This window comes from Drosophila ficusphila, unplaced genomic scaffold (assembly GCF_018152265.1).
Source record: "Drosophila ficusphila isolate 14025-0441.05 unplaced genomic scaffold, ASM1815226v1 contig_607, whole genome shotgun sequence".
NCBI lineage: Eukaryota > Metazoa > Arthropoda > Insecta > Diptera > Drosophilidae > Drosophila > Drosophila ficusphila.
The window spans coordinates 2,950,978-2,974,631 of NW_025064537.1; the positions used below are offsets into that span (position 1 = coordinate 2,950,978).

The 23,654-nt window shown below is 44.1% G+C and overlaps 5 protein-coding genes across 6 annotated transcripts; 4 read left to right on the plus strand and 1 right to left on the minus strand.

Moving 5' to 3' along the window:
• Positions 1–396: 396 nt before the first annotated feature.
• On the minus strand, positions 397–6,321 carry LOC108094353 (daxx-like protein). Its single transcript, XM_043208653.1, has 4 exons — positions 5,974–6,321; positions 1,565–5,063; positions 1,325–1,505; positions 397–1,140 (listed from the first exon to the last, which is right to left on the minus strand). The coding sequence occupies exons 1-4, from the start codon at positions 6,022–6,024 to the stop codon at positions 528–530; spliced, it is 4,344 nt and encodes a 1,447-aa protein (XP_043064588.1). The 5' UTR covers positions 6,025–6,321; the 3' UTR covers positions 397–527.
• A 1,546-nt stretch (positions 6,322–7,867) lies between these two features.
• LOC108094376 (protein transport protein Sec61 subunit alpha) lies at positions 7,868–11,203 on the plus strand. The gene is made up of 4 exons (XM_017194923.2): positions 7,868–8,048; positions 8,261–8,328; positions 9,270–10,361; positions 10,482–11,203. Exons 1-4 carry the CDS (start codon positions 8,042–8,044, stop codon positions 10,743–10,745), a joined length of 1,431 nt encoding a protein of 476 aa, XP_017050412.1. The 5' UTR covers positions 7,868–8,041; the 3' UTR covers positions 10,746–11,203.
• Positions 11,204–11,460: 257 nt separating this feature from the next.
• On the plus strand, positions 11,461–14,359 carry LOC108094377 (transmembrane protein 115). 2 transcript variants are annotated; one of them, XR_001771547.2, is made up of 4 exons: positions 11,461–12,221; positions 12,924–13,280; positions 13,523–14,079; positions 14,138–14,359. XR_001771547.2 is itself a non-coding variant. In XM_017194925.2 (3 exons), exons 1-3 carry the CDS (start codon positions 11,698–11,700, stop codon positions 13,986–13,988), a joined length of 1,347 nt encoding a protein of 448 aa, XP_017050414.1. In that variant the 5' UTR covers positions 11,461–11,697; the 3' UTR covers positions 13,989–14,359. The 2 variants fall into 2 exon arrangements, 1 of the variants encoding a protein (XP_017050414.1); XM_017194925.2 differs by having other exon boundaries at positions 13,523–14,359.
• Positions 14,360–14,680: 321 nt separating this feature from the next.
• LOC108094375 (UDP-N-acetylhexosamine pyrophosphorylase) lies at positions 14,681–20,580 on the plus strand. The gene is given in 4 exon segments (XM_017194921.2): positions 14,681–14,991; positions 17,132–17,518; positions 19,165–19,934; positions 19,936–20,580. Coding segments are annotated over 4 exon segments (1,563 nt in total). The 5' UTR covers positions 14,681–14,930; the 3' UTR covers positions 20,281–20,580.
• A 924-nt stretch (positions 20,581–21,504) lies between these two features.
• LOC108094397 (MTRF1L release factor glutamine methyltransferase) lies at positions 21,505–22,849 on the plus strand. The gene is made up of 3 exons (XM_017194965.1): positions 21,505–21,813; positions 21,874–22,394; positions 22,453–22,849. The coding sequence occupies exons 1-3, from the start codon at positions 21,601–21,603 to the stop codon at positions 22,691–22,693; spliced, it is 975 nt and encodes a 324-aa protein (XP_017050454.1). The 5' UTR covers positions 21,505–21,600; the 3' UTR covers positions 22,694–22,849.
• The last annotated feature ends 805 nt before the right edge of the window (positions 22,850–23,654 follow it).

The window sequence follows — 23,654 nt, forward strand, 5'->3', positions numbered from 1 at the left end:
ACCCAAGGACGATTCTAACGTTTGATGCATTTTAAGACCACAATTGGGAAAAAATGTAATAACAAGATAAAAACAATTCATTTTTGAAACTTAATTCTCTGTTCTTTTAAAGTGAGATAATTCTTTATCGCTTATGGAAACATTTTAAACAGCTTAACTTTTTTGTTACAATTTATAGTTCGATTCTCGAAGATATTTAAACTACGTTAAAAGCCGTTCTAATTTCTTAAATTTGTTAGAGATGATATTAATGAAAATATAACCACAAATACTGTCACATTACACACTGAAAGATTGCAAGAAACACTTCTGATCTGACGCGTTTAAGTTTTCTATTAGTGGTTAATTAAATTTGATCAAAAACTAATTATCCGTCCAAAGTATCTTTGTCAGTAAACTATCACCATACAAAATGGGATTATTTGTCGTTTAGGAGAAAATAAAGTTAAACCTTATCAGGAATAAACGGGAAAACTGAATAAATAACTTAACTAGGGTCGCAGACAGGGCTGCGGGTACGACTCATTCTACGATTCCTCGTCCGAAATTATTATCTCGGCGGCAATGACAGGCTTATCAATCGGGATTGGTATGGGCATTGGGATTGGATCTTGCCCGTTGAGGAAGTTGGCGTTCAGACTAGAGACGGACATTATCTTCAGCGTTCCGTTGGGCGGGGCTTCGTCAATCTTGCTGCCAGTCTCGGATCTCGTTATATCTATTAAATCCCCTTCGTCGGTCCCCAGCGCATCTTTCTTTGGTGATGGTTCCGTCTCCGCTTCGGATTCGACGTCACTAACTTCGCCGTTAGCTTTGAAGTTATCCACGAAGTCGTCCACGTCCTCGTCCTCCGAGTCCGACTCCTCCTCAGAGTCCTCTCCGTCGTCTTCTTTAAACATTTTTACACTGGCGGACTGTTTTGCCTCCATCTCCTTTTGCCGAGCTGATGTGCTTTTCATTAGGGCGGCGAGGGCAGCCGCCTTTGCTGCTGCCTGAGCACTTGTACAGGGCTTGTCGTCATCCTCCGTCAACGCAGCCAGCTTGGCGGCCTCCTCGTCTGCTTTTTCCTGCCTCAGCTTTTTCTCCTTCAGACGCGCCTCTTGACGCTCCTCCGCATTGAGATCCTGCTCGCGGGCATACCTAAAATAATGCAAATTGTTAGTACTGAAAGTAGTTTTGAATTCAGCTCTAGTTCTGTTAACTGTCTAATCTCACATTAACTCTATTTTAGAAAGGGGTTTTAAGTCTATAGTACTGGAACTGCAATCTTTAAAGGCAAACCCTATTGAACAGAATAGAGCTGAAATTCTTATTTGGTGCTCACTTTTCTAGGACATCACTTATTTTGGTTTGTTTCTTGTTGTTCTCCTTTAGCTTGGCAAGCAGCTCGGGATCGCTGGCGGCTGGGTCTTTGACATTTGACGTAAAGTGCGTGACGGTTTCGTAGAGATCGGTCTTCCGACGGGACTGCAACATCTTTCCCACTTTGGCAAAGGCATCGTAGGCTGGAGGACACAAATGTGGTGATTAATACCCTTTCAGTCAATTTGAACTTGCTTCTTACCTATTCTCTTCATCTCAAAGCTGGCTAGTCCTAGTTCCTTCTCCTTGTTGCAATGTTCCAGAAGCTGGAGGACATCGTGGTAGTCGGGGAACTCCCTCATCCGGTTGACAAACGCCGATAGGGTCCGGTTGAACTGGGGATAGGCCGTGTCCTTAAACTGAATCGGCTGTTTTAGCTGGCGGCGGGCGCTCTTGCTCTCGCCGGTTAGATCACAGATTTTCTCGTATATTTGGCAGGCTCGCTTCTTGAAACGCTCCACCTGCAGATAGCTGGAGTCATCGTCGTTAAGGTCTACGTCCGCCTCCTCCAACATTTTAATCCGCTTGGTAATTGTGTACAGGGTGCGGTTTAGCTTCCGAATGCGCTCATCCTTTCGTCTGTCGGTGGTGGGGGAAACGGGTTCGGGCTCTTCCTCCTCTTCGTCCTGAATTTCTTCCACTTCTTGGTCTTTTTCTCGTTCCGGATTCTGCTCCCGCTCCATTGATCCCTTCTCCTCCGGCTGAGTCTTCTGAGATGTGGATGGTTTTTGCGGCACGGACTCTCTGGAAGGCTTCTCCCTAGCAACAATTACGGCCTTCCGGCGCGCCTTTAGTTCATCCACGACGTGCTTGAGGTGAAAGTACACCATCTCCGGCTCGTTCCTGATCCGCGTCGTGGCCGCTTCGAGAAACTTGCGAAAGCCCCGGGACACCACGAAGCTCTCATGCACACTGTAGTAGTACTTGGTCAGCTTTCCCTGGGCCAGGCGCTCCATGTCCTCCCCCTTGTCCACCTCGCGACACAACTTGATAAGGGCCGCGTACTCGGCAATAAAAGGGGCCTTTGCTGGAGGCGATGCTTCCTTGGGCTTGGCTATTAGAGTGGGAGTGGAAACTTCCTTTATTCGCTTTTTTGCCGGTCTTTCTTGTACAAAAGCGGATGGCGATTCATGATTGGGCTTCCTAATGGGAATAAATTCTTCTTTCCTTCGCTTTTCTGGCGGACTCTCTGGAATAGCATCTAAATCCACAATTTCCGTAACATCGGTGATTGGTGCTTTTGCCAGAGGAGTTTTCGTTGCAGGTGTTCTCACTTTACTGGGTTGTTTATCTACTTTTATCGACTGGGTTTTTTGCACAGCACTCGTCCTAGGCTCCGTCTCCTGTTTCTCTGTTGGCGGGGTTGTGGGCGGAGACTCCACAAGCACAATTGTGGGCACTGAGGTGGACTGCAATTGCTCGCGCTGCTTTTGCTGTTGCTGCTGCTGCTCGAGCATATGCCTTTGCCATTCGTCGTCGGATTTTTTGAGCACCGTGATGGGCTGGATGCGCTTGGCGCCACTAGCCGCAGGTTTTGTCACCGGAGAAATGCTCGCCCCGGGCAGGGAGTTCAACTTGAAGGCCGCCGCCTTGGCTATATGCTGTTGCTGCACTGCAGCCGGAATTCCAGCGGGCGGCGGCGTTGTCGTGGGCGTCAGTTGGGGCGTGATGCTGGTGGTGGGCGGCAGGTTCAGCAGCAGGGGCTCGTTTAAAGCGGCCGCACAGTGCGGTGGAGTGGCCAGCAGTCGCTGAGGAGGCGTTGCACTCGTTGTGAATCCCTGAAGATGAGTCGATGTCATTAAAGGCGGGGCCGACTTGTGCTGAGTGCTTCTAAAAGGCAGAGTGCGGGCCGCACTCATGACTGGGGTTGCGGCGCTGACTCCTCCAGGCATCTGTGGCTTCAAAGGGAAGCTGGCTCTGCTGTTTGGAGGCACAGGCGTGATCTTAGCCACCGTTGCGGGTCGCACTATCGGTGGACGGTGTGCGAAGGGAGGACTTATCATCGGCGCGTGTGTGGGTGATGGCTTCTGCACTATATGAGCGGGTGGTGGCGTCTGCTGGGGCAGTATCTGCTTTGGAGGAACCTTCGTCGACGTCGGGGACTTCTGCAACATAGGTAGTTTCTGTATCGTCATCGATTTGTGTGTGATTTCGTTGACGACGGGCAGAGAAGGTCTCGGAATGAATTGAGGCTGCTGGATTGGGCTCTGTGCGGCCATCACCGAATTAAGTAGCTGCTGAGCCATCTGCGATTTCGGTGACTGCTTTTGGACCACCGCCGCTGGGTTTGGCTGGAGTGGCTGCTGGCGCAGCAAACCTATCGTTGCATTCGGAAACTGGGTTTGACTTAGAAGAGGTTTCGGTTGCTGTTCAATTTGTCCCACGATCGTCTTCTGAGGCACTGGTTGCTGTTGGAATTGGCTTGTAACGACTTTCTGTTGCTGCTGAAGCTGTCCTGCAGGCGCTCTTTTCGATTGCTGCTGCTGCTGTTGCAGCTGTCCCAGCAAGAATCTTTGCTGTTGCTGCTGCAGGAGCTGTTGTTGGACTTGCTGCTGGCCGACTAGAGCCTTTGGTTGCTGCTGCCCGACGATAGCCTTTGCTTGCTGCTGCCCGATGAAAGTCTTTGGTTGCTGCTTGAATTGTTGTCCGACCGGCGCTTTCTGTTTAACAGACTGCTGTAGCGGTCCCGCCAGCGGTTTTTGCTGCTGTTGCAGTTGGGTGCCTAGTGGCTTCTGTTGCTGTTGCAGTTGGGGGCCCAGCAGCCTCTGTGGTTGCAGCTGAGGGCCTGTCGGTCTCTGTTGTTGCTGCTGGGGGCCCGGCGGACTCTGTTGTTGCTGCTGAGGGCCCGGCGGTCTCTGTTGTTGCTGCTGGGGGCCCGGCGGTCTCTGTTGTTGCTGCTGGGGGCCCGGCGGTCTTTGTTGTTGTTGCTGGGGGCCCGGCGGTCTGTGTTGTTGCTGCTGGAGACCCTGCGGTCTCTGCAGTGAGCCCAGAGAATACCTCTGTTGCGGCTGTCCCGCAACAACCTTCTGTTGGATCTGTACAGCCGGTGCTTTCTGTGGCTGCTGTTGTAGCAAGTTTTGGCCCATTAAAGGTTTTGGCTTGGCCAAACTAAGCGTAATTGGCTTGTGCTGCTGCGACTGAGTTGGCTGCTGAGGCTGACACATCCCGATCGGCAACTGAATCTTCGCAGGAATGGTTTTCGGAGCTACTCCCATCGGTGGCTGGACGACTTTGGCCCCGGTTGCTAGTCGAATTTGGTTGCCGGGCGTCACCCGCACCTGGTGACTGGGCACCGCGGTTATCAGGGCATTCGGACTGGGCGCCTTGCTGCTCACCGACCAGGCCACTTTCTGGGCGGCCCCGATCTTGACCTGTTTCGCGTTCACATTGTTGAAGCTGTTGGTGTTGATGTTATTGTTGTTGCTCTCAGCAAGGGAAATCGTCAGGTTTCCATTTGTGGTCAGGACGTTCTTCTGGTGCTTGGTGACTGTGATGCCACTGGGTATGTGCATGGACCGAAGGGGATCGGCCGGGAGCGATGGTGCCACTGCAGGTCCTGCTCCTAAGCCTGGTGCTCCTATCACGGATCCTAGGGAGGCCTTTGGTATGTTCACAAGTTTGGGTGGGAAACTTTGTTTTCCGGTTGGCGGCAACAGTCGCAGGGAATCCTCCAGTCGTCGTTTTTTGGCTCCTGGTGGCGACTGTGGAAACAATTTATACTTTTATTCAGTGGTTGAATTTTTTTATAGTTTTTTAATATTGTATAGAAAGGCCGTGCAATTAGTTTTTCCGAAAAGATCTGATTTTAATGTTATTTGGCAACACTCTAAAAAAAAACTAATTTGGTTAAAATATCACAGAACAGCTTATTAATATTTTTAGTTTCGTAAACACATAAATATTAAGAAGGATCTGGATAGTTTCTTAAAAAAAATCAACCAATTCATATGTAACGAATTACAAGATGATTTAAAAAAATGTAATGTACTCCTTTACTAAAAAAAACCTTACAGGCCGAAGGCTATAGTTTTTACTTTACTCTTCTTATTTGATCCCCAAACTGCAGGCGACCTGTTGGTTCTCCGATGCATTTTAAATTTGAATGAAAACATCAACAAACAAAACCGCAACCGCCCGACGTGTACATGTGTGTGTACGAGCACTGTGGAGAGTAAAAAGCGCGCGCTTTGGAGAGATTTTTGATTTCGCCTCGTATCAGCAGGCAATTTGAGTCGCTTTTTACCTGACAAATTGCGTCTTAAACACAATCTCTCCAGTTAAAAATCACACAGCGCCGTCGCTCGCACACATATACAAACAGCTCTCTCACTTTTCCACGCCTAACGTAATTAAAGGCCAATATTCGCCACTGCAATTGCAAGAGTCGCCAAGTCTCCACTCTATCGGTCTGGCAGCACTTCGCCACTTTTGCATCTGTGTGAGTGGCCCTGCATGTTCGTGTCTGCTCGCTCTCAATAAAAGCAGCGCGAAAAAATTAATTCCACACTATGTGAAGCACGCACACACACTCAGCTAGCGAGCCTATTTAAATCCAACTGTACTTTTTCATTACACACAGGGGCCGGGTTCGCGGGGAACTCGAAAAATTACCTCTTCATCGGACTCCGAGCTCAAATCCACGCATATCACCGAGCCCGACATTATTCGCCCGAAAACAGAGCGCTACGAATATATTCACTCTACTCGCAGCGCCTCGATTCGCTGGATTTCTTCGTACTCGGACTCGCTCCCGTTGTTGCCAGCTAGTTTTTTACGCATATGTGCACGGCGCGTCTGTGTTTGCTTCGCGTTCTCAATATCAATACTATATGTGGGATGTCTCCCACATATTTATACGCTAGACTACTAAGTGCACTGGCTGTGTTTGTTTGTGTTGTTGCCTCGTAGTTGTCAGTTTGGAGACTTCTGGAGCTGTCAAAACATCGATTGCACAGCCGATATTATCGCTAGCGATGACACCAGCTTGAACCAGCGAATACACCCTTTTTTCCTAGTAAAGACATCACTCGTCCTACGGTAGAGAGGATATCCACCAGTAGCGGTAGATACGATTGCACCGATTAATAAATCGATACATTTTTCCATCCCAATTTTGTTTTCCGCCGATCTACACTAATACAAAAATATTTGTATACTCTGATTTAATAATGGACACCAAACCTAGTTTTCGAATAACTTTTTATTTCTTTCACCCATTTAATAAATTAATTAAATACAAAACATAAAACTCGGAATACCCTCTCTACTATATCTTGACATCTATCAAGCCGAATTAACAAGTTATTATTATTATTTATTATTAAGTTCAGCCTCATTTTTGGTTTTTTTAATAACAAAGTTTTTCGACTCCAATATTCGTTCCTTAAAGTATTGATTGCTATTCTTTGCCATGTGAAAATTTGCAAAAATTTTGTATAACAACCGTCGGTGAAGTATATGCATAAATAAGTGTGCTCTAAGCAACAACGCAAGGTTTTAATTTAGTGTCTAACATTTTATACGAGCCTTGAAAAAATCCGTTGGGCTTCCATAAAGTCTAATAAAGTTCGCTCGTTAATTTTATTATATTCTAAGCATAATGGGAATCAATGCTTAGAAAATGGATATATGTATGTATGTAATAGATTTTCGGGTATTTACCCAATGTCCAGAAACCGGAGGAGCCCCAGGGTGATGCAGGTTAAGCAACGTAGGGTAGTCTGGTTTATTACGTTTTCCAAACTAATTCTTCATCACCGCTTAGATGGAAATTTTACGCTCTTAACCTTTCTTTCTCTCTCTTATGTATTTAAAAACGAAAATATACAAAAGGAAGCTAGCTTCGGCGAGTCAGTTAGCCCATACAATACCTTGGCTCATCACAAATCTAAAAAACTATTTTTTTTTGTTCGATCCTTACAACGTCAGCAATACTTTTAAGTACATACTTTTTAAAATATGTCGAATTTTCCATTAATTTTCCATTTTTGTATGGTTTAGTAGTCCGATCTTTTTTTATCGTATAAAATTATTATACATAAAGCTCAATTCATGAATATTTAACAAAATTTAAGTTAAAACAGCAACTATACATTAATAGTCGTCAGATTTTAATAAAATGTATTTCGTATTTCAAGAGAGTTGTTTGTGTGTTGAGTGTTGCTATGTCAGCTTAGTATATGACATCGAACAAGTTCTATATACTAGTTGCAATAGATTTGAAAAAGACTATTGGTAAAGATTCAGAGAGAATTAGACAGTAAACTACGGAGGCATATTTTGTATAAATCTGTATTCTCTTATAAAAATAAACGGAAGAGCAGTATAGATTGAACGAATGCCAATATCATGATTTTACATTTTCCAAAAAAGGTATTTAAAAAAGTTTTCGAACGTAACTTTTTCACAGTTTAAAATATTTTAAATTTAAGGGTGACCGTTTGCCCGTCAGCTGCTGCTTCATCCCTGACAGGCTGATCTGACGTTTCGGCCGCGGTCATACTACGGTGACACGTCGACTTCGTCTGCCCGTTCGTTTAGCTTATACGTTCATTCGGTTTTTGAAATTTGAAGCGTTCGCTGCGCAGTCGATAGTGAAACTTTCTAGTTTTTGTGTAGAAAGTGCAATAACCAAGATCCCACTCAGTGCCCAAGCGAGCGCTAAAACAAGACCAGCAAAATGGGAAGTAAGTAAATCGCTAGCGGGCCGAGAATCCCGGGAGTAAAGCGGTTGTGCGTGAAAGTGCCGCCCCTGCGATGCCGCTTGCACCCCGGTCGCCCATTGCTTACGTATACAAAAAAGACTCGGCGTGCTTCGCTGACTGTGCCCGAAAAACTGCAGTTAAATGAAAAGTCCAATAACGCGTCTAATGCAATGCTCTTCATTCACTATTTGCAGTCAAGTTCCTGGAAGTTATCAAACCCTTCTGCAGTATACTGCCGGAAATCGCAAAACCCGAGCGCAAGGTGTGTATAAATTTGAAGTTAAATTTTAAGGCAATGTGTGCGGAGTTTTTCCACCTGTATAGTCATTTGTAAAGTTTGATTTTGACAGATAATTAGCGGCTTTTCTCTGTTTTACGTGTGTTTTTTCGGAGGCAATCTCCCCCTACTCTGACCAGTGTTGCCAGCGCACGCGTTTTATGGTTGCTTTCACTTGTCAAAAAGTGAACATCGCCACGCAAACAGTTTGCTCTTCGTTTCGTAGGAGGCCAAGCAACAATAAAACCACCCCAAGATTAACTAAACTGAACCTGATTTGTGATGATACGTCTTTAAGTAATCAGAATTCCTGTTGTTTTACATATTTTGATGTAATGATGTAATATTTTAAAGAAAACTTATAATTTTGACCGTACTTTATGTACTTGTCAATCCGAGATTCATGGCAAGTTATATTTTTTGATGTTTTGAAGAGTTTCTTGGACACTTTCATTCATGAATCTTCCAATATCCACATCATTGCTTCTACTACCTTTCTTATCACCTGGCTACTTGTTGCCATACTCCTATTTAACACACACACTACTCTCCCACACAGCGGCAAACCAATGCTACGTGGAAATGTCAAACTTCGGCTCATCCGAAGTGCAAACCCGACGTTGTCGACGTCAGCTTCGTTTGTTTTTGTTGCTCTACACGATGAGTAGTTAACTTGATTTTGTTTAAACAATTCACACACGTACACTCACTGGGAAGCGGGCATCTGGGTCAACATAGCGGTAGTTTAGTTTGCCAAGCTTGCTTTCAAGGGTAAACAGAATTTAGACTAAAACAGAACTTTTGAGAAGCTTAAATTAAATGTCAGCTGTGTTTTTAAATATTTTTATCCAAACATTAGTCAAATTTAAATCTAACAATTTTTAATATCAAGCGGAAAACTGAATTGTTAACTTTTTTTAATTCAGATCCAATTCAGGGAGAAAGTGCTATGGACTGCGATCACCCTGTTTATCTTCCTGGTGTGCTGCCAGATCCCGCTCTTTGGCATCATGAGCTCGGACTCGGCGGATCCCTTCTACTGGATCCGTGTGATCCTGGCCTCCAACCGAGGTACCCTCATGGAGCTGGGTATCTCGCCCATCGTTACCTCGGGTTTGATCATGCAGCTGCTGGCCGGAGCGAAGATCATTGAGGTCGGCGACACGCCCAAGGACCGTGCTCTGTTCAACGGCGCCCAGAAGCTCTTCGGCATGGTGATCACCATCGGCCAGGCCATCGTCTATGTGATGACTGGCATGTACGGCGATCCGTCGGAGATTGGAGCCGGTGTCTGCCTGCTGATCATCATCCAGTTGTTCGCCGCTGGTCTGATTGTGCTGCTGCTGGACGAGCTTCTGCAGAAGGGCTACGGATTGGGATCCGGTATTTCCCTGTTTATTGCCACCAACATTTGCGAAACGATCGTGTGGAAGGCGTTCAGCCCCACCACCGTGACAACGGGACGCGGAACGGAGTTCGAGGGCGCTGTGATTGCCCTATTCCACCTGATGGCCACCCGTAACGATAAGGTGCGCGCCCTGCGCGAGGCTTTCTACCGCCAGAACCTGCCCAACCTGATGAACCTGCTCGCCACCGTGCTGGTGTTCGCTGTGGTCATATACTTCCAAGGCTTCCGCGTGGACCTTCCCATCAAGAGTGCTCGCTACCGTGGCCAGTACAGCAGCTACCCCATCAAGCTGTTCTACACCTCCAACATTCCCATCATCCTGCAGTCCGCGCTCGTGTCCAACTTGTACGTCATCTCTCAGATGCTGGCCGTTAAGTTCCAGGGCAACTTCTTCATCAACCTTCTGGGTGTGTGGGCTGATGTTGGAGGCGGCGGCCCGGCTCGCTCCTACCCCATTGGAGGTCTGTGCTACTACCTTTCGCCTCCCGAGAGCGTGGGTCACATCCTCACCGACCCTATCCACGCCTTGCTCTACATCGTCTTCATGTTGGGCTCCTGCGCCTTCTTCTCCAAGACCTGGATCGATGTGTCCGGCAGCTCAGCTAAGGATGTAAGTATCTCGCAAACTAGACTTTCAATAGTAACTTTTAACGAGTTTAATTTGCCCTATCGAGTGTTAATCTAAAACTACCTGAGACTTACCAACTGCATCTTTATCTTCTCTTCACAGGTTGCCAAGCAGCTGAAGGAACAGCACATGGTGATGCGTGGCCATCGCGAGAACTCCATGATCCATGAGTTGAACCGCTACATTCCGACGGCGGCAGCTTTCGGCGGTCTCTGCATCGGAGCCCTGTCTGTGATGGCCGACTTCCTGGGCGCCATCGGCTCCGGCACGGGTATCCTGCTGGCGGTGACCATCATCTACCAGTACTTTGAGATTTTCGTTAAGGAGCAGTCCGAGATGGGAGGCATGGGCACGCTGCTGTTCTAAGCAGCCAAGGACATCACCCGCGATCCAAACAATAATAACTAATACTTCATCATACTTCCCACACGCTCGCTCCCATTAAAAACAACCTAAATTACGTGCTCTGTTTTTTTCGTACTCTGTCCAAATACCCACAAAAGCGTAATTTGTAAGGCTTTTGGCTGCTATTTTCATCTTCCCTACCAACAGAAGCGTATATTAAGGGGCATGAGAGAACCTTTATTTTGAATAGTTTTTAGTTGTATTCAAATGTGAGACTACATTGCTTAAGTTCAATATTTCTGCGAATTGATTGAATTTCAATGCAATTACTTGTTTTAATATTAAATCAATTGAATTATACTTTAAAGTCGATCGTGAATGGAGACATTGAAATTATAAAAGCGAAGATGTACATCAAACGAACACATGCATACAAATTGTCATAATAAAACGTAAATTAGATAACTTTTTTAAATGAATTGATGGTTTCAACTTCTACTTTTGATATAAAAAGTGTGGTAAAAATTATTTCTGGGTAAGTTGAAGTGATATTTCGATTTGAGATATCGTGATTTAAACTAGTTTTTATGCGCTTTAGTGTTAGGGCCGAAAAAATTTAAAGGTTTTGATCTGATCATTTAATTTGATCCCAGCTTAGGAGATAGCGCCAAGGCTTAAGTCCGATAATGTCAGTTGCCCAGCCTATCGAATCGTCAGTGTGACCGAGTCCACCCTAATCAAAGGTATTTTTCCTGGAGCGGTGACTGGTCATGCTGGGGCAACAAAATGAGAAATAGTGAAGCAAAATCGTAAATATAAGCAAATGAGACACCTTGCCGACCTTCGAACGTGTTGAGTTGCAAGGACCACAAGCACCGAAGCGCATTTAACCCGCCCGGACAAACTCCGCCGACCAGGAGCTTCGAGGAGCCGCAGAAAACCCGTGCAAACTCCAGGAGTAGCGATCGGTGCCATGTCAGCTCCCCTGGCCAGAAACTGGCCTTACATTTGGCAACAACTAAATGCCCTGCTGCACAACACCTCGCCGGTGATCACCCTGATCTGCGTGGTGACCACCTTCGGCTACCTGCTCTCCTTCTCGGAGACCGCCATCCTGCTGCTAAGCGTTACGCCCGGCTACATCCTCCCCAACGGCAAATTTTGGATATGGACCGCCTTCACGTTCTGCTTCATCGAACTCCACTGGTGGGAGGTGGCCGTCGACGTGGTCACTGTGGGTCTCTGCGGCAAGATGCTGGAGCCACTGTGGGGCCAGCTGGAGATGTTTAAGTTTTTCGCGTTGAGCAACTTCGGAGTCTCGTTGCTGACCACTGTTTACTACCTGTTCTACTACATGGTCACCAAGAATCCGACAATCCTTTTCGACGTCCACATCCACGGCCTGGCCGGCTACGTGGCCGGCATCTGCGTGGCCGTGCGCCAGATAATGCCCGACCACCTGATCTTCAAAACGCGCTACGGACGTTTAACCAATAGGTAAGCAGGTGGTTAAACCACAGAAAAGAAAGTCGCTTGGGGGCAAAGAAGCATCTTGAGTTTATAAATAACGTAAAATTAAAATCCCCGTGAGTTTGTCAAAACTAAACCTTAATACCGGAAAGGAACACAATTGTTTATAAAAATATTTATACCATAGGAAATTAACATAAAAGTCGTATATTTCATTGGCCCAAACAGCTTATTTAAGAGACATCGGTAGCTATGCTTCAAAAGTAAATCAAACCTATTTAAATGCAAATAAAAGTAATTTTACTTAGCAGGTTCAAGCAGAGTTATATTGTTGTCAAGATTATATTAATCTTAACAAGTTTAGCTTCTAATGTAAACCAAACTGAATACTTCTAAGCATTGTTTATCAGCACTTTTTCGGATTTGACTTTATTGCCTCGATATCAGTTCAACATGACATTTTTTTTTGAGTCTTTATGACCTTATGTTTTAAATATTGTTTAATATGGGCATAAAAGATTTACTGACTCATAAGTTCATAAACGGTTTTATGGTGAGGATGAACAAATAAAACGTATAAGCTAACCTCAATCAAGCACTGACCTGATCACCTATGGATCACTTTTATTAAATAAATATCTTTTACAAAAGAGTTAAAAAAAAAAGAGAGCTAAAGGCGACAAGACTGTGAAATTATAAAATTTGTATTAATTCCTTTTAATTTTTTAGGAATGTTCCGCTTACCGTGCTAATTATGGCTATTATCTTTTGGGCTATTGGAATGCTGGATGGCACATACCCGGCCATGTTTGCTTCCGGATCTCTGGTCTCTTGGATATATCTACGCTTCTACCAACACCATCCGAATGGGCGTGGCGACAGCTCGGAGAGTTTCACGTTTGTCAGCTTCTTCCCGAACGTATCGCAGCCGTTTATCAGCGTGTTGGTTAATCCCATTTACAACTGCTGCTTGCGGGCGGGCGTGGTCAAGACTCCCACGCCACTACGGACGATATCTACCGCCAGCCTGACGTCGATATCGGTGCAAATGCCGGGCGTGGATCCGCACGACATTGAGCGAAGGCGGTGAGTAAAGAGTGTAGCTAAATGATGTTTTTATCAGCAATTTTCCGGATTTGACTTTATTACCTCCATATCAGTTTAAGTGCCTAACTTTAGGGGTGTTTAAAGAATAATTATTTAATCAAAACGACTAACTAATTGTTTATAAGATAAGAATATTGGTAAACAATGATTTTGGGCTTTATAAATTATTAATGATTAATTATTAATATTAATTTTTATCAATTTTTTTTTTTTGCTTTCAGTCAAATTGCCTTAAAGGCGCTCAGCGAGCGCTTGAAGGCCACGGACTCCACTCGTCACGCGCAGCTGCCGAAGTCGTTTCCGCAGCAGCAACAACTGCAGCAGCATCATCACCAGCATCTGTCGCATCAGCAGCAAAAGCATCACAGCCACGGAGGCGGGCACAGTCACAGCCATGGAGCGGGCCACAGTCATGGGGCGGGACATGGCCACAGTCACGGTCCTGGTCCCGCTCAGACGCCGCAGCCCGACTTCCTGAAGCCCACCGGCAGCTCCAGCCAGCTGCCTATCACAACTTCGCGGGCAGAGCCGCGCATGATCAGCACAATGAGTCCGATCGCAATACCCATGCCGGCTCCACCGCCCAAGGAGGGAAATGCTCCGGGTCAGGGAGCTGAGTCCTCAGCCGGAGGCGGAGCTACACTTATCAACCTGGACGACGTACCATCCTCGTCATCGACGGCTTAGACAGTGGTTCTATGCGAACATTCATGAATTTTTGATATTTAAACGAATGATCTAATGATTTACGCCCATGTTTTGTATGATCCTGCATTAAGTACGTACCCGCCCCATCCGTGTTCCCCTTTTGTAATTACCGTTTGTGTGTTTCGTAGTGTCCTGTAGATTTACGCTTGCTTGCTGCGCACAACGCAGGCCGTGCTCCAAGGAACAGTGAAGTAATATCGAGAAAGCAAAAAGAAATACCTTCCAGGCGAAATGAGAAAAACTAGAGCCTTTAAATAGATGCATACTTTCTGTTGTAGTCTTTACATGTAATTGAAAATGATGCTTTATTTAGTTAATAACTGTAAATATATTTAAAAAGTCAGAAATTATATGTTTGACTTGAATTGGTTTTTAACGTATGTATTAGTTCTGTAAAAAGCGGTGTAGGCGGTCAATGCAGAGAAAGCTGGACATATCATTTTCGAAAAGGAGCTATTCATTTTAATATACCCTTGCATGTTTCATACAAGACATAATTATTAATTTATTTAAACACAGATTATTAATATTGGTTATGATAGTAACGCCTTTTTAAAGATAACTTAATAAGCAAAATAAGCTTAATACTCTTTTAATTTTACTGGCAATTAAATGTATTTAGTATATTTATTTATGTTTTTTAAACTTAACTAAGCCACGGCCACACTGTCTGTCAGCTGGCGCAACCGTTTGTAATCGATATCGATTCTCCGCCCAATTCTTGGGGCCATAAAAAACCGTGGTCGTGTTCGGATTGTACGTTTTTGGTTTGTTTAAATACAAGTCAGCCCAACTGGATGTGAAATAAAAAAGGTTGGGGCCAGGATAATGCCTTAGCATAATCGGATCATTGTGAAAAAGGCGCAGCCACAGCAAAAACAATTCGTACTGAGTGGAGCCATACAGGGTGTTACTTGCAATATGGGTCGCAACAACTTTAATTTGCAGCACCAGCAAACCAATGTGAGGCGCCATCGGAATGGTTAGTAAGAAAAAAACCCCACTCAAAACACTGATAGTGATAAAAACTGGGAGCCAAGAACTGTGATAAGAGTAAAAAGGCGGAAAGGCCATGGAAGCACACAAACATACTGCCGCGAGTGTATGTAAACAATATATTTGCTATCGCTGTTTCGTTCCGTTTTTTGAGGGCTTATGTGTGTGTGGGAGTGTTTTGGTAGCTGCAGCTTTTGCTGTTTTCATGCCTACGAGTGTGTAGCTGCGTGGCAAAAACAACATGAATGGATACTCTATCCGACGGTGGGTTACCCTACTTGTTGCTCCCCTCTAAGAAAGTGTGCATACCACTTAAAGAGACAAAATTAACATTGTATATACATTGATATTTTGGGTGTTTTTTTCACATTTGAAAAATTTGTTTATCAAGAATGTAAGGATAAAGTTTTAATAAAAGTCTTAATTAGTCGCAATATTTTAATAAAGGTCAGTTGATGTCACGTGCACGATATACCCATTTATTGTACGACTAATGGGCGTAAAACCAAACTAACCGGCCCAACACGGCGCTTATATATTTGCCTTTGTTTTGCCATATTTTCGTCAGTTCTTGCCTTGCTTAAATGCCATAACCTTTCCAACAACTCGAGATAACCCACTTAACTAGTTTGTAAGCCGACAGGGTAACTTGTTAGTCAGGAACTGGACCACATAGTAGGTGCCGCCCTTAAATGTTTCCTTGTGGTTGCCGTTTCTTGGACTCCGGGGAGCACCTCTTACTTTCACAAAAACTAAAGCCCGTGTTCAGGGCCGTTTGGTTTCGAATTCGATTTCGGTTTCTGATTTTCCGCTTTGCATTTGCAACACCCGCTTGGCAAATTTGCCCCGTAGCAGAAATGCGATTGGGATTGCTGCAGCCCAGTAGCCATATCGCCCAAAACAAAGACGTGTAATCAAGCGAGAAATGCGCATGATCGACTATTTGATACTTCTTTAGATAAATGTTTCTGGCTTGTTTAAGATCTCAAGAACAATTTTGTTTTTATATGATGGCATTGCCATTGTCCATTTTATTTACTTAACTATAAGCCTATATAAAGTCCTTTTGAACGCGTTAATTCTTGTTTTTAAGTGGTAATAAAAAGAATCATTTTATATTTTGATTCTGTTTAAGTAATATAAGACTGGAAGCAATTTGAACAAGAAATTGGAAATCAGCTTTGCCAGCTCGGTAAATACGAATTGGTACTAACCATAAAAGAGTTTTTAAAATTTCAACACTTAAATATGTACAAGCAAAGATAAGCAATATAAACAAAATTTGTATTTCACGTATTGCCCATATCTACGTTTCTCATAAAAGCTTCATACACAAAATATTTATACATACATATATAAACCTATGCGATCACAACATTAAAACAATTGCTGGGGATTGGCGAGCTTATCCTTCAATAGCTCAGAAGAGCTTATTTAAGATCTCTACCCGCATTGCCAGCTCTTACAGGGTATTCCCAAACAACTGGCATGACCATGTTAATATGTGGCTGCAAATACGTTAAGAGACACACTCGCGCACTCCGTCAGTCGCTCCCAAATACCAATATAACCTGCACACGAGCAACTGCCATTCAGATATTCAGACGCTTTCCGACGTATTCAGTGGCACAGACAGAGACAGATGGAGGCGAAGGCGGCGACAGCTCCACTTCGAGCAAGAAAAACCACTGAGGGCGTTCGCTTGGCGCTCAGTTGCGCATTGGATACCACGTATAACGGTTCGCAATAAAGTCCGGACAACCTGAACTCCACTGTCTTTCTATCGCACTCGCGAACTAATCAGTCGGTGGAAAAAAAGTAAATACACACCTTCTTGAGGGCTTGTTCCATTGGATTAATTAACGATAAATAGCAGTTATTTAGAATTATCTAAATGCTTTATTTGCTTAATTAGTTTAAACCGTTCTCTTAAAGTTAAAGCTGCAAAATTAACAAATATTGGGGAGCATTCATTGATCCTACGAAACCACTACTGTAATTCCGTTTGGTCTTCAGTTTAAAAGTGGATAGGATAAAAAACCTTTTAAAACCAACTTATCATCATCTGTTAATAAGGTCAAAATCTATCACTTTGTGGCTCATATTTTGTCTTTCTATTTATGCAGCTGGCGGTGCCACAGCAAAATCACCAAACGCAGCCAAACACTCGCCAACAATGACGGACTACCTGTCGCTGCACTCGCGACTTGCCCAGGTGGGCCAGGAGCACCTGTTGAAGTTCTGGCCAGAGCTCTCAAATGACGAACGCGCCGAACTGGTACGGGACATCGAGGAGCTGAATCTGGACGAGATCAAGCAGTATTTCGACAAGGCCACGGTCTCAATGAACGAAAACGGCATCAAGCTGGACGATCGCCTGCAGCCGCTGCCAGAGGGCAAGCTGATCTCCATCGCAAGGACGCCGGAGGAGACGTTGGCCAACTACCGGGACGAGGGTCTCCGGCAGATCAGCAACGGACACGTCGCTGTGCTGCTTATGGCGGGCGGACAAGGTAAGCTATCATTCCTTTATCCTAACGCTTAGATAACAGGTAAATAAGGTGAACGTAAACGGGGAGAACACACTTGTGTTTAATTAGAACAACATATTAGTCAAAGGTGTTTTCAGTTGGCATTTAGCTTAAAAGCTGGATTAAATATTGTGGGTAGAGCTATTAGTTGGTGATATAAAAATTTGCCCAGCTATCTTTGAGATAATCAGGTGTTTGACTCTTCAAATATTGATAACAAAATGATTAGCTTACTAGGAAATTAATCATTGCTTACCAGAACTTGGGGAAATTCTGTTTTTTGTTTAAATTGTTTGTGTATTATATATAATTATTTTAGCTAGAAACCATATATGTACAATAATATAACAACTAATTTATTTGTTTATTCTTGTTTATTATATTTGTGTGTAGATTACACCTTAATATTTTTGATACGTTACAAGGTATTTTTGTGTACAGTACATAAAAATTCATATCTGTTTTGAATATTATTTTCTTTGATAAAATTATGGCGAGATATTTTTATCATTCCGCAACCAGCCATCCACCGAATTTCTGCACTGTAAAATGAACAAAAGCAGAAACTTCAACATTAGCAGTCCCACAACTGCTCGCTGCTTCAGTGTGAGTGGTTTATAAAAGCTAATTAACTTGATATAAAAGTGCTCCATCGAGCTCACAAACACACGCAGCCCCAATCAGCTGCCCACTCATGCAGCTGCATTGGAATTGTAATTGTAATTCCGTTTGCAAGACAAAAAATCAAATGAAAATACAAAACCCGCCAAGCCAGCAATTTTAACTCATTCTTATGGCCAGGCATGCCTTTCTTTTTTTATTATTGCTCGGGCCAGTGCTCTTTTGAGTCGGAATATTAATGTTGTAGGCGGCATTTGACATTTCCCTACCCGCGCCCCCAGCAACAGTTGGAGTCCAATCACGTAATTGCCTTTTAGAAAAGCAGGCGAACGAAGTTTTATGAAGTTGGGGCAGGGCAATGAAACCTGCTCACTTGTGCTATTGTTTCTAGCACGTCCAATTTCAAAAAGTGTTACAAACGTAAGATCCAGAATATAGATACCTATTCCATTCCCGAGCATTTTCGGGCAGGCGTAGAAGTTCCGTTTGCTAGACCGATAAGCAATATATTGAATATAGTCGATAATTAAAAACCGGTAGTGGAACTGACCTTAAGCAAGCCGCTTTTAAATCTTTAAATGGTGCAGACAAAAGACAATATAAAAAGCGAAACGATGGTCGAAAACTTGTTTTTAAGGCCAACTTGGTTCGAAATAAATATGCTGAAGTTCTTGTTGTGAGCTAGTGATTAATCGATTCAGGGATGCTTGAATGGTTTTTACAATGCCTTATTCACGCAATGTATCACGTATGCATTTATTTAAGCCAAAAATTAAAGTTAAAGCAATGAACGAAGTATACTTTTATCCCATCCCTAAACCCAATTTGGTTTCTCAGTAAAGTGGAGGAATACGAGATCAACTAACCTAAAATTTCGAATCCGATTTTATTAAAAAAAGGAATGTAAGAGAATTTCTTAGAAATAAAGTGCCGATAAGATTCAACAATTTTTTATATATATATATTTTTTTTTGAGTTCACAACTAACGTTTTCATCTTCTTTGCAGGCACACGACTTGGCTTCGACCATCCCAAGGGAATGTACGACGTGGGACTGCAGTCCCGAAAGACCCTGTTCCGGATTCAGGCCGAGCGGATCCTGAAGCTGGAGGAGCTCGCCCAGGAGGCGAATGGCAAACGTGGGCACATCACCTGGTACATTATGACGTCGGAGCACACGGTGCAACCCACTTACGACTACTTTGTGGCCAACAACTTTTTCGGCTTGAAGGCGGAGAACGTGCTGCTGTTCGAGCAGGGATCGCTGCCGTGCTTCGAATACGATGGACGCATCATTCTGGACGAGAAGCACCGGGTGGCACGAGCACCGGACGGCAACGGAGGCATCTATCGGGCGATGAAGCGCCAGGGAATACTGGACGACATGCAGAAGCGGGGTGTACTATACCTGCACGCCCACAGCGTTGACAACATCCTGATCAAGGTGGCTGACCCCGTCTTTATCGGCTACTGCGTGCAGGAGAAGGCCGAGTGCGCCGCCAAGGTGGTCGAGAAGGCAGCTCCCAACGAGGCGGTGGGCGTCGTGGCCATCGTGGATGGCAAGTACCAGGTGGTGGAGTACAGCGAGATCTCAGCCAAGACGGCAGAGATGCGCAACTCCGACGGCAGGCTGACCTTCAGTGCTGGAAACATCTGCAACCACTTCTTCAGCTCGAACTTCCTGCAGAAGATCGGCAGCACATTTGAGCAGGAGCTGAAGCTTCACGTGGCCAAGAAGAAGATTCCCTTCGTGGACAACGCCGGCAAGCGGCTGACCCCCCGACAAGCCGAACGGCATCAAGATTGAGAAGTTTGTTTTCGACGTGTTTGAGTTCGCACAGAAGTTCGTGGCGATGGAGGTGCCACGCGACGAGGAGTTCAGCGCCCTGAAGAACTCCGATGTGGCTGGCAAGGACTGCCCCAGCACTGCCCGATCGGACCTCCATCGGCTCCACAAGAAGTATATAGAAAGCGCCGGCGGCATCGTGCATGGCGACGTCTGCGAGATCTCGCCGTTCGTCACCTACGCCGGGGAGAATCTCGTCTCGCAGGTTGAGGGCAAGTCGTTCACCAGCCCCGTTTACCTCCGGGACACCCGCGATCCCTTACACGGACACCTCTAATCAGGAGGCAGCATCGACGCATAGACTGATGGACGGATGTAGTTGTTTCGGTTACTTGTAAATTTTTCGTTTAGCGTTGTTGAACGTTATTATTCCCAAACTATAGATAGTGCACGGAAATTCCATTGATTTCAGTACTTAAAGGAGACTTGTAAAAATTTGTTACCTAATATGTCCGTTGTTTTTTTCTTTTTGGAAATTATTGTGCAATCGTAATGTGAATATATACAATATATAGAACATGTAAAGATGAGAATATTTTAATATGTTGTAAAATACAAAAATTATTAGTACGGCCAAGCAATTTGATTTTCACTTCTTGGCTTATCAATGTAAAGGAAGTAAACACAAGACCAATCCCATGTGTGGACAGGTGGCGTTCACTATTTACAAGGCTGTTCAATAGATAACAGATAAATGGTTTATAGAAACAACAAGCACATATTTGCTTTACAATTGCAAGCGGTATTTATTTGTCTTTCTTGATATAATGGTCACTGATATAAACATTTATAAAAAAATAAATTATATCATTTGTTTCTTGAGCCATAAAAGTCTGTTTTCAAGCAGCCGAATACAGAACCTACATAATTCTCTTGTTAAATTTTATTAGATAGGCGCTTTTATGACGTCAAGAGCGAGGGTTTCCAAATATTTCTTTATATTTTTCACCCTAATATAAGCAATTCTCAAACTCAAAATGAATGGAACCGGTTTAATTAAAACCTTATTATTCCTTATTGAAATAATGTAAGCGGTATAAATGTAGGTTTTCAAGAGCCACTAGAAGTAGAGTTGCCTTTGTCATATATAAAGGTTGAGCTCTTTACTATTAAAGTTGCTAATCTTTAATTAGCTTTATCAGTTTTTTTAATTTAAATTATTTGTAGCGTTATTAGGTTCAATATAAAATCTTTCTGGTCAACATTTGATTGCATTATTTTTCCAGTTTTTTAATGTCTCTCTCTCTTTATCGGATAAAATCATAAATTTTGATTATTCGAATTATTTCCAAAAAACAAAACAATAAGGGTCCAGAATAATCAGTGCATGAACAATTATAAGGGTCCAATTCAAAACTGGGTTCTAGTTGCGCAAAATAGTCGTAGATTTAAATTGTCCGCAAAGTGCTGTCACACTTTTCTGCCAAACGGTAATACTTGGAGCGTAAACAGTCGAGTTGGCATTTTTTCAAATCCCCATTGGTATGGTATATTTGTAACGGTCGTGCAACGGTCACGCTGGAACGAACTGCAGGCAGTGGGTCGTCAAAATTTTGTTGTTTTGTTAATCAATAGCAATTAGATAATAAGTAAAATTATGCTCAGACAATTGACACGGTCAGTGCGCCTGACCTCGCGACTACTCACGCAGGTCAACTATTCCTCGAATTCTCCGACTGGCCAGTCACAAATTGCCGTAACCGCGGCCCTGGAAAATGGGCGATGGGCGGAAAAGCTCAAGGCCGCCGGCGTCGAGGACACGGAATTCAACCTCAAGTGCATCGTGTCCCACGTCCTGAAGCAAAAATTTGTAATGTTTCTGTCAGAAAATTAACCTAACAGCCCAAACAACCTAACCTATCCTCTGCAGAACAAGGTTCCGGACTCCTTTGACCAGTTGCAGTTCAATTCCGGCCAGCTGGCGGACTTCGAGCGCTTTCTGGAGGCACGTTGCGCCCGGATGCCGCTGCAGCACATCATCGGCGAATGGGACTTCATGGACATCACGCTGAAAACGTCGCCGTCGGTCTTCATCCCGCGACCCGAAACGGAGGAATTTATGCGCCTAGTGATCGAGGACCACAAGGACGCAAAGCACGTGGACCTGCTGGAGGTGGGCTGTGGTTCTGGCGCCATGTCCTTGTCCATGCTGCACAGCCTGCCGCAGGTGGAGGCCACTGCCATCGAGCGAAGCAAGGCGGCCACCGTGCTGGCGGCCGAGAATGCCCAGATGCTGGGCTTGCTGGACCGCTTTAAGGTGCACAACCACACGATGGAGGAGGACAAGTACCTGCCGGAGGAACTGAAGGACCGGAAGTTCGACCTTATCATCTCCAATCCACCCTATGTCAAGACGGAGGAGTTTCAGTTCCTCCACCCCGAGGTGGTTGTGTAAGTTCAGTTTCCGCGTTTGAGATGAGTCATTTCTCTGATTATTATGTTCTTCCAGATATGAGAACCTAAATGCACTGGACGGTGGTTCTGATGGCTTAAGGGTTGCCCGCCTGGTTTTCGAGCTGGCTTGCCGGCACCTGCGTCCTGGTGGAAAACTTTGGTTGGAGCTGGGAAACGACCATCCGCCGATGGTCAAGACCATCATGAATTTGAAGTTCGAGGGCCGCCTCAAGTTCATCGAGAGCTATAGTGACCAGTATAAGCGCGAGAGATTCGTCCAGATCGAGAAGGTCTAGGCGGTATTACTTCATAATTTACACTTGGACAATGCAGTTAGCTATTACGTTGTCCATGCATTTAGCTGTGATTTGATTTATGACCACAAAACCTGCACGCTGCCTAGAGGCTCACAAATGCCTATATATTAAATATATAGCGGTATTATTCCTTAAGTTTGATTTTTAAATTATGTTGAAAGAGCACGGGTCGAACTAATAGAAGTACTTAGGTAAAATAGATACGTCAGGATCAAGGGCGTCGCCAGGGGGGGCGAGAGGGGCAGCTGCCCCCCTAGAGATTTCAAACTCCTTTATATTTTATTTGTTTAATAAATGTTATAACCCATTTACAAGTTTTTTAGGCTACATTTAATTTTGAAAAAATTAGGGATCCTTGGTAAAATTTAAACAATATAACCCTACTTTTCTATCGAACGAGAAATGTATGAATTGTAGTAGGTAAAGTCAACTTGCCCCCCCCTACGCCATCGGCTGGCGACGCCCTTGGTCAGGATAGCATTGCTTACATGATATATTTTTTGAAGATCCTATAAAGTTTCCTTTAATATGCTTTTAAATTTAAATGCAGTTAAAAGTTAATAAATCTCACTAATTGTTTTTGGTTTGTTTTTTTTTTGAATTAATACAGCAACAACAAATTTGTTAGTTTAGTTCAGCAGTTAGATTTAAAGGGGAAAACAAATAAATTTTACCTGGTTAAAAATCTTCAGGAATTAAATTTATGATCTCAAATTTTGTACTGTGTAGACTACGAGTTGCCAAGGTTCATTGACCAGATCTTGAAGATCGATAAGGTCTGCCTCCTAGACAGTATGAATATTCCGATATGGCTCAGATAATGCAATTAGCTTTAATAATGCAGTTCTGATTTTCGACCAGATGTTCAACCTATATATGGGATACTTAACGCTATCAGTCTTTCGATTTTGTATCTGAATCTCGTAGTAACAGCGCTGCT

Excerpts from the sequence above, each read along its gene's own strand:
- LOC108094353 (XM_043208653.1), bottom strand. The coding sequence starts at position 6,024 with ATGTCGGGCTCGGTGATATGCGTGGATTTGAGCTCGGAGTCCGATGAA. Across the intron at positions 5,064-5,973 it reads GCTCGGAGTCCGATGAAGAG|TCGCCACCAGGAGCCAAAAA; the intron begins GTAATTTTTCGA and ends TTGTTTCCACAG. Across the intron at positions 1,141-1,324 it reads ATAAGTGATGTCCTAGAAAA|GTATGCCCGCGAGCAGGATC; the intron begins GTGAGCACCAAA and ends GCATTATTTTAG.
- LOC108094376 (XM_017194923.2), top strand. Across the intron at positions 8,329-9,269 it reads TCGCAAAACCCGAGCGCAAG|ATCCAATTCAGGGAGAAAGT; the intron begins GTGTGTATAAAT and ends TTTTTAATTCAG. Across the intron at positions 10,362-10,481 it reads CCGGCAGCTCAGCTAAGGAT|GTTGCCAAGCAGCTGAAGGA; the intron begins GTAAGTATCTCG and ends TTCTCTTCACAG.
- LOC108094377 (XM_017194925.2), top strand. The coding sequence starts at position 11,698 with ATGTCAGCTCCCCTGGCCAGAAACTGGCCTTACATTTGGCAACAACTA. Across the intron at positions 12,222-12,923 it reads TACGGACGTTTAACCAATAG|GAATGTTCCGCTTACCGTGC; the intron begins GTAAGCAGGTGG and ends TTAATTTTTTAG. Across the intron at positions 13,281-13,522 it reads CACGACATTGAGCGAAGGCG|TCAAATTGCCTTAAAGGCGC; the intron begins GTGAGTAAAGAG and ends TTTTGCTTTCAG.
- LOC108094397 (XM_017194965.1), top strand. The coding sequence starts at position 21,601 with ATGCTCAGACAATTGACACGGTCAGTGCGCCTGACCTCGCGACTACTC. Across the intron at positions 21,814-21,873 it reads ACGTCCTGAAGCAAAAATTT|AACAAGGTTCCGGACTCCTT; the intron begins GTAATGTTTCTG and ends TATCCTCTGCAG. Across the intron at positions 22,395-22,452 it reads CTCCACCCCGAGGTGGTTGT|ATATGAGAACCTAAATGCAC; the intron begins GTAAGTTCAGTT and ends ATGTTCTTCCAG.